The following is a 10,640-nucleotide window of genomic DNA, read 5'->3' as shown; positions in this document are numbered from 1 at the left end:
ATGTAAATACATAATAAAACATAAAATTAAATATAGTAAAAAATAAAAATATTTAGGTTTAATTTTTTCTTTAGAACCCTGAGTTTATTTAAAAATTGACAGTAGGATTAGGTTAATTACACCAACAAAGCAAATCATCCATATTAAGAGTTTCAATTTTAATGAAAAGATCATTGATATGTTTTGAGAAATTTAACGAAATTTATCATACAAGACGATTAGTTTTTCAAAAATTGGGACCAAATTGAAACTAAAAACAAATGGAGGACCAACTTAACATTTTTAAACGAAAGTATGAATCAAAAGAGTAATTAAACCAAATATTTATTAACCTAATTTTTATTTTCCTTTTCATTGTCTTTTTAGTTTTTCATAAATTGTAATAATCTCTCACTCTCATATGTCTTTTAGAGATGGCAAATCAACCCCCGTCCCCGTGGGTATTGGCCGAACTCGTCCCCGTTTTGACGGGGAATCTCCGCATTGACTGGGTATGAGTATGAGTATGGAGAATCCCCGACTTTTTCAGTTGGGTATGGGGATGGGTATGGGGATGTACATATCCCCGCCATAATACCCATCCCCGCCACATCTCCATTCTCGTTTAAATTATTAAAATATTCACAATTAATTAAATAACCATATATATATATATATATATATTATATTTTTTATTTCTTTTAATTATTTGGTTTGTCATGAAATTCATTTGCATCTCCAATATATTTTTTATCTTATCATAACATTTATGTAATTATGTTAAAATGATGTATGTTAATTAAAAAAATTTCATGCCTCACATTTGAATATTTTTATTTTTATTTTTATATTTTTATTTATTATACATATTTTTTCACATGAGAATGTTTATACTCTCAATTTAAGGTAATATAACAAAAATTATTTACTTATTATTATTATTATTATTATTATTATTATTATTATTAATTTTTGTTTAACTTGAAGAACTCTTTTGTTTCATTAAAATAATTTTCGTTATTTTTCAACCATTGAGTATATATGTTGATATTTGAAAAGTTTTCTTAGTTCTCTAAGATATATATATATATATATATATATATATATATATATATATATATATATATATATATATATATATATATAATGATATTTAGGAATAGTATATGATAATTCATTATAAGAAAAACATGAAATAATGACTGATTTAGTCATTGACCCATATCAGTCACTATTTTTCGTCATTGGTGGTAGTAATTGATTTATTGTCTGAATGAGTGATTAAATTAGTGACCAATTCAATGATCGAATCAATAATTGATTTAGTGACCAATTTAATTACTAATTTATTCGTAATTTAATGACAAATTTTTTGGTCACTAATGATATTTCTATTTAATTTTAACCACTTCAAACATAATTTAATAATTAGTTCTCTAAGATATTTTTCATCTTATCATACATTAATTATACATTTGATTTCCTTTGTGCAATTTCTTTCAATAGTCTCTCAAATTATTTCTAAAACACACATTTGTAAGTTTTTTAATATTTATTGTTTATTTTCATCATGTAGAATAATATTTCGATATATTCTATCTAATTATTTGTTATTTTATAACTCATTATTAATATACTGTAATTTTTTCACTTTAATTGTATAAATAACTTTTATTTACTACAATATAAAAATTTAATGTAATTGCTATGAATATTTATTTGTCACTATCCAACATATATTGAAGTTCAAAATATACAAAATCTATGTCAAAATTTTATTATTATGTTTATTATTTGTTCTTTGTGTCATTTTGATCAAGTGATGTATTATAAATTTTATTAGTATATAAAAAAGAGATTCATTAGAATTTAAAAAATTGAAGTAAACAAACATTTAAAATATATTTTAATTTGAATATTTGTTTTCCTTTTATATTTTTTTGAAATATTTTTTAATTTTATCAACTAAGTTTCATCAATGTTGTAGTTTGCAAATTTAATAAATGTTTTAGTTCTCATGAAATTTTATTCGGTATTCTAATCTAAAATGTAGACAATTATAATTTATTTCAAAGTATTTGATATGAAAGAAACAATCATCCTCCTAATATTGAATATTTGATAATATTATGTTTTCTTTACCGTAATTTTTTTCTTTTATAAAAATTAATATTGAAATAGTTAGAACATAGATACGGGTATGGGTACGAGATTATACCCATTACCCGGTGGGGATGGGGATGGGATAAAAGTTTGATACCCGTTGGGTTTGGGTATGGAGATGAATTTTTTATGCGGGGATGGGTATGGGATAGCGAAACCCGTCCCCGTCCCGCCCCGTTGTCATCCCTTCTTTTTGTTTTTAAAGAAAAAAAAGTTAGACATAAACTCATTATATTTCTCATTTATCCTTTTCCTTTCTTGTCTTTTGTCTTATTTTATAATGAAAACATTATTTTTTTTATCTAATGAGCTTTTTGTATATTATTTTTTTTATGAATATAGAAAAAAATAATAGTGTATTATGTATTAAGAATAATGAATATATTTTTCTTTTAATAATTACATGTCTCAATTTTTTATTAGATTATGATCAATTATTTTTTTATTATTTTAAAAAAAGTATGTTGATAAAGAATGAAATAATAAATTAATCGTTTAAGAGTGATGAAAAGAAAATTATTAACTAAAACAAGATAGATTATATCTCTTCACATATTTTAAAACATTATACTAATGAAAAAAAAATGTTCAGCTAAAAAAGTCATTTTTTGAAACATTATACTAATGATCGAATCTAATGATCTCAAAATTATATTACTTTGTCCCCTTCGGCACTTTTAGCCAAGATCCGCCATTGGTTGTATAGGTATCAAGTGTTGTACAATACTAATATGAACTCACTTACTACACATATACCAAACTTTCTTTATTACTCTAAATATATCTTAATTACTTAAACTTTAGTAAATTAGGTACGTGAAGAATATTAAAAATACACTCATAATTCAATAACAATGAAAAATAAGATTAAAAAATAAGTTGAATTAATAAAAAATATTTTTTTACTTGTTACAAAGCAACGAAATTTATATTTGCACAAAGTTCAACAAATCAACTCTAATGAAGAAAAAATAAATTGGTTAAATTACTCAAATGACACATATTTTGATGTATTTAAAAAAGTTTCAATTGTATCATAATTTTTGAAAAAACATCTCGATTAAGTCTTTCTTAAAAAAAATTATTAACATATGTCATTGTCTTAATTTCAATTAAGTCTATGTATATATTTCTTGGATTCAATTTAGTTCCTACATATATATCTTTGATTCAATTTAGTCTCTCCAAATTGAAACCAACTTTATTATTTGTATAAATATTATACTAATATTTGTTCTTTAAAATGACGTTTTAACTATTATTGTATGTTATGAAATAAAAAAATTACTACAAAAAAATTATATAAATAATAATTAATTTTAATAAAAAAATAATTAGTCATTTGACAAATTTTTTATTTATAATAGAGATAATTTTAGACTATAATGTTTTTAAGTTTATAAATTGGTATAAATTAGTCACTCTAGTCACTAAATATTTTTTGTCTCTAAAATTAATTTTATTTAAAGATTTTTTGTGTGGTGAATATTGTGTTTTCCTGGATTGAAAATTTATTTTGCCAAATCAACACGAAGTATGTTTATAGGTTTTAAGTGTGTTTACATTGAAGTTATATCGAAGGTAATCTCAATTCGACATCATTCTTTCTTACTTCGATTTTTTCTAAGTTGGACGTTGAAAAGTGTATCCTCAACAACATTTCACTGATAGGCCTTGGGAGAATTTATCTTTACCTAATATTCAAATCTTTTATTAAAGTTACTGAAGATTTGATGAAGAGTTTTTTTTCTTTTTTCTTTGTTTTTAACACTTTTGGATTGATTTTAGTACTTCTTTGTTCTCGAACTTAAAAAGTAATTTTGTAGAGGCTAAAGTACATTGATACAGTTGATTACAATTCCAGTCTCAATAATCGCAATAGTAAATTGATAGACAAGAGATGGATATAGTTCCTTATTTATAGTAATGATAAATAAATAAATAAACATGTTGAGTTGTCTAATTAGATGAAGTATCATTTAAGGGTACAGAAACAATATATATCCATTGCATGTTAATATTGTTGAATAATTTCAAGATATTTTATTAAAATTTAAATTGTGCCTTTCGTCCTAATGTTTTTAGAAAAATCTGAACAGGTCTCTTTATTTGTTATGTGTTGCAACCAAGCATTTAATGTGAGTACCATACAAATAAAGTTTAAGATATATATGTATGTGGTTCTTTTGATTTTATCTTTAAAGTAAAACTTTGTCACATGTTAAATTAATATTGTACAAAGTGTGATAAAAGTAATATAATGTAAAGTATGCTTGTTTTAATATCAATATGGTCATGTATTCGTTATTTAATTTAATTTAGTTATTTTTTTTTTAAATTGAACAATTTTGTTTTTTTTTCGAATTAAGATCAAATTTAAATTTATATAAATATTATAATGATATTCTTATTAAATTTGGTTTTTAATTAAATAACTTTAAAAAAATTAAATTTATTTAAATTTATATTTTACATTGAATTTTATTTGTATTGATTTTTTATTATATCATTCTTGAATATTATTTTTTTATTTGAATTTATATTTCAAATAACTGTATAGTTTTAAAATGTGTACAATTCAATAATTTATATACAAAGGTAAGAGTTGAATTAAAAATAACAATTTTTTAAATTCAAATGTAAAATTTTAAATAGTTATGTATCAGTTAAAAATAAATAAATTTTAAATTTTAAAATAATTTTAAATAAAGTTCAATGCAAAATATAAATTTAAAGAAACTTAAACTTCTAAACAATATTTAATAAAAATATCAGTATAACTTATAAAAAAATTAAATTTAGTTTCAATTTGGATAGTGATGAAATTGCACAATATAAAAAAATTGGAAGTTTTTGAATCAAAATAACAAATTTAGGATCAAATTGAAATTAAAACAATGATATTTTGTGTGATAGTGATACATGACACTCTCATTACCATATCATAATGTCATTTTCATTGTCACGTGACACGACACTAACTTAACACGTGCGTGACAAAGTTTATTTAAAAAATAAATAAATAAATAATCATGAACTGATATGTGACACATATTTAATATTGTTAGCACGTTATTAATGGACAATGTCTGATTACAATAAATTTTCCAAAATTAACACCAAATCGAGATGCATAAAAATAAAGGGACCCATTTAAAATTTTCCTACAAAATTGGAGAGGAAAGACATAATCTAGCCTTTATCAAATAGTAATATAGGTATAATGTTTTACCCTATTGAATAAGTTACTTATTGAAAAGTATTAAATGTTATTTCGTGTATGATGATAATAACTTTTTTTTTCTTCTCAAATTAAAAGAAAATTTTAAAATAACAATCAATTCTAAAGACAAAAAATAATTGGTCACTATACTCCCTTATTCATATACCAATTTATAAACTTAAAATTATTGGTATCTAAAATAGTCTCTTTTATGAATAAAAAAATATAATTGGTTTGTGAATTAGACTATAAATTAGTCACTAACATTATCTATCAAAGTTTTGAATATGGAAGAAATTAGTGTTTAAACACTACAAGAAAACTTCTAAGTAGTGACAAATTTTAGTGATTAGTAATGATTAGTAACTATAATAATCAATTTAGATACTAATTTACAAAATAAAAAATTATTGCTTACTAAAATAGTCACTATTATGAATAAAAAATTGTAATTGGTCATTAAATTAGTCATTAAAAATTAGCTACTATGATTTTAACTACAAAAAAACAAATTGATTATTAGAAATTAGTTATCTAAGTTTTAGCTACCAAAATGACTTAGTTTATAAATTGATATCTAATTAATTAGTGATTAATTTAGTAACCAATTATAATTTTTTATTTATAATAGTAATTATTTTAATAATTAATAATTTTAAATTTTATAAATTAATATCTAATTTGGTTAGTAACTATTTTTTATTTCTGAGATTGATTTTTAATTGAGAATTTATTCATAGTAAAATTGGTCACTAATTCTATTTCATTCTCTTTTTTTCTTTCTGATTTTCCTCAATTTCGAAAATGACAAAATCAATTCCAATCATTATTTTTCAATTGTAACTTCACTTAACATTACCAAAAATAGTAATTATAATAAAATAACAATGCAATAATAATCATAATAAAAATAATAATCTTATCATAAAATAATAACAATAAAATGGTAAACTAATATAATAATTACAATAAAAATAATAAGTAAACAATTTTATATTTCAATAAAAAATAAAGAAATAGAATTTGTTGTCATATTTATTTCAAAATTAAACATCAATATATATATATATATATATATATATATATATATATATATATATATATATATATATATTTATGTGAACAATTTTAACAATAATGAAAAATAATGTATACTTTCATTTGGTTATAAATTGTAAAATAAGTTTTATATGTAAATAAACTATAAAATAATTTTTTTAATACGTTATAACTAGATATAATAATGATGTAACCATGCGAAGTCTCCAATACAAATTGCAAACGTTAAGAAATTTGTACTAGCTTTGCGTGTTGTTAAACAGTAGTTAGTACATAGTCATATTAACTTATAGCTAACTTAACTACTATTTGTGGTAGCAATTGAAAAAGATTAGATTAGTCGGATTACCAAATTTTGCATAAACACCAGACAGACACAAATGTTAGCTAAATCCGTACACCAAAACTCTAATTTAATCACGCCAATCATTATTATGCCTATACAATACTGCAAATCCAACTACCGTCCTATATTGCTCTAACACATAAATTTACATCAGTATCACACATGTTTTTAAATCATTTTAATTAATTTTTCTGTATTGTTATTAGAGATGTTGAATTTGTAATCTCTTTTTTCCTCTCTTTAATTTTTCTCATTATTTTTTAAAACCTATTAAACCAATCTTATAACTTTTAAGGGGTTAAATAAGTTTTAGTCCCTCAAATTCCACTCAAATATGTAATTAGTCCCTATTCGAAACTCTAGACTAATTTAGTCATTTATCTTTAAAAATACGTAAATTTAGTCTTTTTAACCAAATTTTGTCAAGTTTATGTGACGTTTCAAACACGATTTACGATAATATTTGAGCTAATATTAAATAGAAAAGATGTCAAAAGGTGTAAAGAATTCAAATACTAACATAAAATGCACTTGAAACGTCAGATAATCTTAATAACATTTGGTTAAAAAAACTAAATTTACGTATTTCTAACGATGAAAGACTAAATTGGTCTAAAATTTCAAAGAAATACTAATTTCAAATTCTACTTAAACCTTGAGTGACCAAAAACATATTTAACTCAACCTTTTAAGTGTTAAAGACGAAGTTAAAACCGAAAATCCTTCTCCCTTCTTCCAATTTTACGAGTAAGCCACCTTATAATTTTTTCAAAATTATGCCGTTCTTTTTTTAAGAGCTTTTCGTGAATAAATATTTAATCCATTGGTAAAAAATATATTTTTAACGAACTCAAATACAGGTTTTAAAATGCATCTGCTTTAAAGTTTTCAAACAAATTGTAAAAGTATTTTTAAAACACTTCTTTAAAGAATGAACTTAATAAATATTTAATAATGAAAAATTGGTTGAACTAAATTTGATCAATTAATTGATTTTTGAGTAGATATGACGATTAATTGTTAATAAATTTAAACGGAGGAAATTGATGTAATATATTTTTTTTAATATTATTTTGAATGGACAGATTTATTAATAAATATGTATAATAAAAGTGGGATAAATAGATAATTTTGTCATCAAGTATTACACTACTATCATCACAACAATTAATTTCTTTTCAAAGTAAAAACAATTAATTTTATTGATAATGATATAAATAAATTAAAAAAAAAGTAAAAGAAACGTAGAACATACTTGAAAATAGAATTCCTAAAGCTAACCAAAGTTTTTTCCCTATAAATAAGTATGGCCAGAATGAACACTGAGCATCTGTTGAAGAAACAATGGCTGTGTGTGATGCTAGCGAAAGCCTCCCAAAGTTGCAGATTGAAGCCGTGATGAGTGTACGGCCGGTGAAGGTGTCAGAACCACGACGAGTTCGCCGGGTTTTGATGAGTGACACTGACTCAATTGTGAAGACAAAGGGCATTCATGGATGCTACCAAATCGTTCTCTACTACGAGTCGTTGAAGGAGGAAGAGGGTGACAAGTTTTTGGCTGGTTGGATTGTGGAGTCACTAGGCAGTGCTCTGGTGGAACACCCACTTCTTTCTGGGAGGCTCAAAAAGAAGGACAGTGACCAGGACGAGACAGTGTTGGAGATTGTGCCCAATGATTCTGGTATTCGACTCTACGAGGTTCGCTTCCCCATGCTCCTGTCGAAGTTTCTTTCCTTGAGAGCTGAAAAGGAGCATCTTGAGGCCGAGCTTGTCTTTTGGAAGGAAATTGATCAACACAATCCTCAGTTCTCTCCTCTCTTTTACGTCCAGGCAAGTGATGCATGCTACGTTATAGGAAAATTATATTTTGAGAAACAAAATTTTAACAAAGTTTCTAAAAATAGAATTAAAGTTTATTACTTTTTATTTTTTAATTAAAATAAAATAATATTTTTTTTATCTAAATAGGAAAGTTTGTCAAAACTTGGTTAAAAATATTTAGTTAACATACCATAACTCTACTTTTTATCATTTAACTTCACTTTATTATTAGTACGACACATTATTTCACCTCTTTAAATACAATATGCTGTTAGGATCGAAATCCTGAACAGTTACCATTAGGTTAAAAACTATAGACATTATTCACACGTAATTTGTTTTAATCAAACTCATGACTTTGGATCTGAAACTAATTGTTATTAGGAACAACGAATAAAGAAGAGAAAAATATACACATTTTATTTTTGTGTATTTCAAACTTTACATAAGATCTCTTATATAATAAAATAGATAATCACATCTTCCAATTCTAAACAATGTGTGATTAAATCAAAGATCATAATACTAACAATCATAACAACTGAACCTTTATTACTAGGCCACAAAAATTATAGTCATTAATCAGATACAATCCTTTCTACTTAAGAGCATAACAGTCTAAGTGTCACGGTTTGATTGTGACCCAACCCACTTGATCTATGTAACGAAATCATTGATGTCACCTGCAATAATCTTCTCTCAAACAATTATCCTACTTGAAATACTATTCCTGAAATTATGATATGGACCATTCATGCAACAATTATGTAACCCGCAACACAATGTATATATACCCTGAGAGGGTCTGTTGAAAGTTTTCTGATTTTTTGTTGTTTTTTCTTCAGGTGACCCACTTTGAATGTGGAGGATACACAGTAGGTATTAGCTGCAGTCTTCTCTTGGCAGATGCGTTGGTGGTAGAGAACTTCCTGAAGACTTGGGCTGACATTCACAACAGCATGTTACTCCAAAGAGAAGAGATTAAAGCACCTATATTTCACCACTCTCATCTCGTAAAAAACGACCAGCCTCCCCCTGCTGAAGTGATCAACCGCACCAGATGCGGAAAAGCACAGAGCATGGCATTCAAGTTCATTGGCAAAGACTTAAATTTGAACCAGGAATTTTGGAGGGAAGTTGCCATGCTGTGCGTCGAGGAAGCGGAGCAAAAGCTTGACAAAAAAGTTTGGACAGAGTTTAGTTTGTTTGTGAAAGAAATGTGTGAGGTCATGAAAGTAGAGGGTCACTCAAAGAGTGGATACTGTAAGAAAGTGTTGGACCAAAGCCTAAAGAATGAAATCAGTGGTGGCACGTGGAATGATTTTGGAGAGTTCGTAATGTTTCATGAAGGAAACAAGCCTGTGCATGTTTCTCGTTGGATCGGATCAATTGCTGATGATGGGAATGTTGTAGTAATTCCATGTCCGGAGGAAAAGGCCTCAGCTGTGATCATAGTGTCTCTCCCTTGAGAAGGAAATCTAAATGGTTTAAATTGTACCAAATTAACAGCTTCTGCTGCTGGAAATGTTTTTAATTTCGTGTCTCCTTGTGCATTGTTATAATTACTTTATCAGCATTGGCAAAAAACACCATTTTGGGGCAATTTATTGTTAAAAGTTACTGAAAGACAGATTTAAAAAAAATTAAGAAAGTAGGTAAGTCCCAGGAGACAACTTCACTACAAAAAGATTGTACTAATCTTACACAATTTTAATTTAAAGTACTTTTAAAGTTAAAATTATTTCAAGTAACATAATTTTGATAATAATATTTTTGGCCTATAAAATATTGACAAGTATAATAATATTTTGATAACTAAATTTTTATTATTTATTTTATAGATTTAAAATAATATCTTTTCAATAATTTTAAAATATGAAAAATTGTAGAAAATAAAAAAAATGAAAAGTCTTTTAAAAATATTACTTCAAATAAAAAAATAATTAAAATTTAATTGTTAAAATATTCTTTTACTTTCAAGAATTTAAAATTGAAGATGTGACGATTGACATGACTATTATCAAAATTGAATTAAAATTGTATTAAAGC

General features: G+C 24.8%; 1 protein-coding gene across 1 annotated transcript; it reads left to right on the top strand.

Annotated features, from left to right (window-relative positions):
* Positions 1-8,108: 8,108 nt before the first annotated feature.
* LOC114175822 (hydroxycinnamoyltransferase-like) lies at positions 8,109-10,156 on the top strand. The gene is made up of 2 exons (XM_028060637.2): positions 8,109-8,600; positions 9,437-10,156. The coding sequence occupies exons 1-2, from the start codon at positions 8,115-8,117 to the stop codon at positions 10,058-10,060; spliced, it is 1,110 nt and encodes a 369-aa protein (XP_027916438.1). The 5' UTR covers positions 8,109-8,114; the 3' UTR covers positions 10,061-10,156.
* The last annotated feature ends 484 nt before the right edge of the window (positions 10,157-10,640 follow it).

This window comes from Vigna unguiculata, chromosome 3 (genome assembly GCF_037176805.1).
Source record: "Vigna unguiculata cultivar grain cowpea cultivar isolate G323 ecotype 2 chromosome 3, ASM3717680v1, whole genome shotgun sequence".
Lineage (NCBI taxonomy): Eukaryota > Viridiplantae > Streptophyta > Magnoliopsida > Fabales > Fabaceae > Vigna > Vigna unguiculata.
Note: the sequence above shows the minus strand (reverse complement) of the source record. Positions and strands in the feature narration are given on the sequence as shown.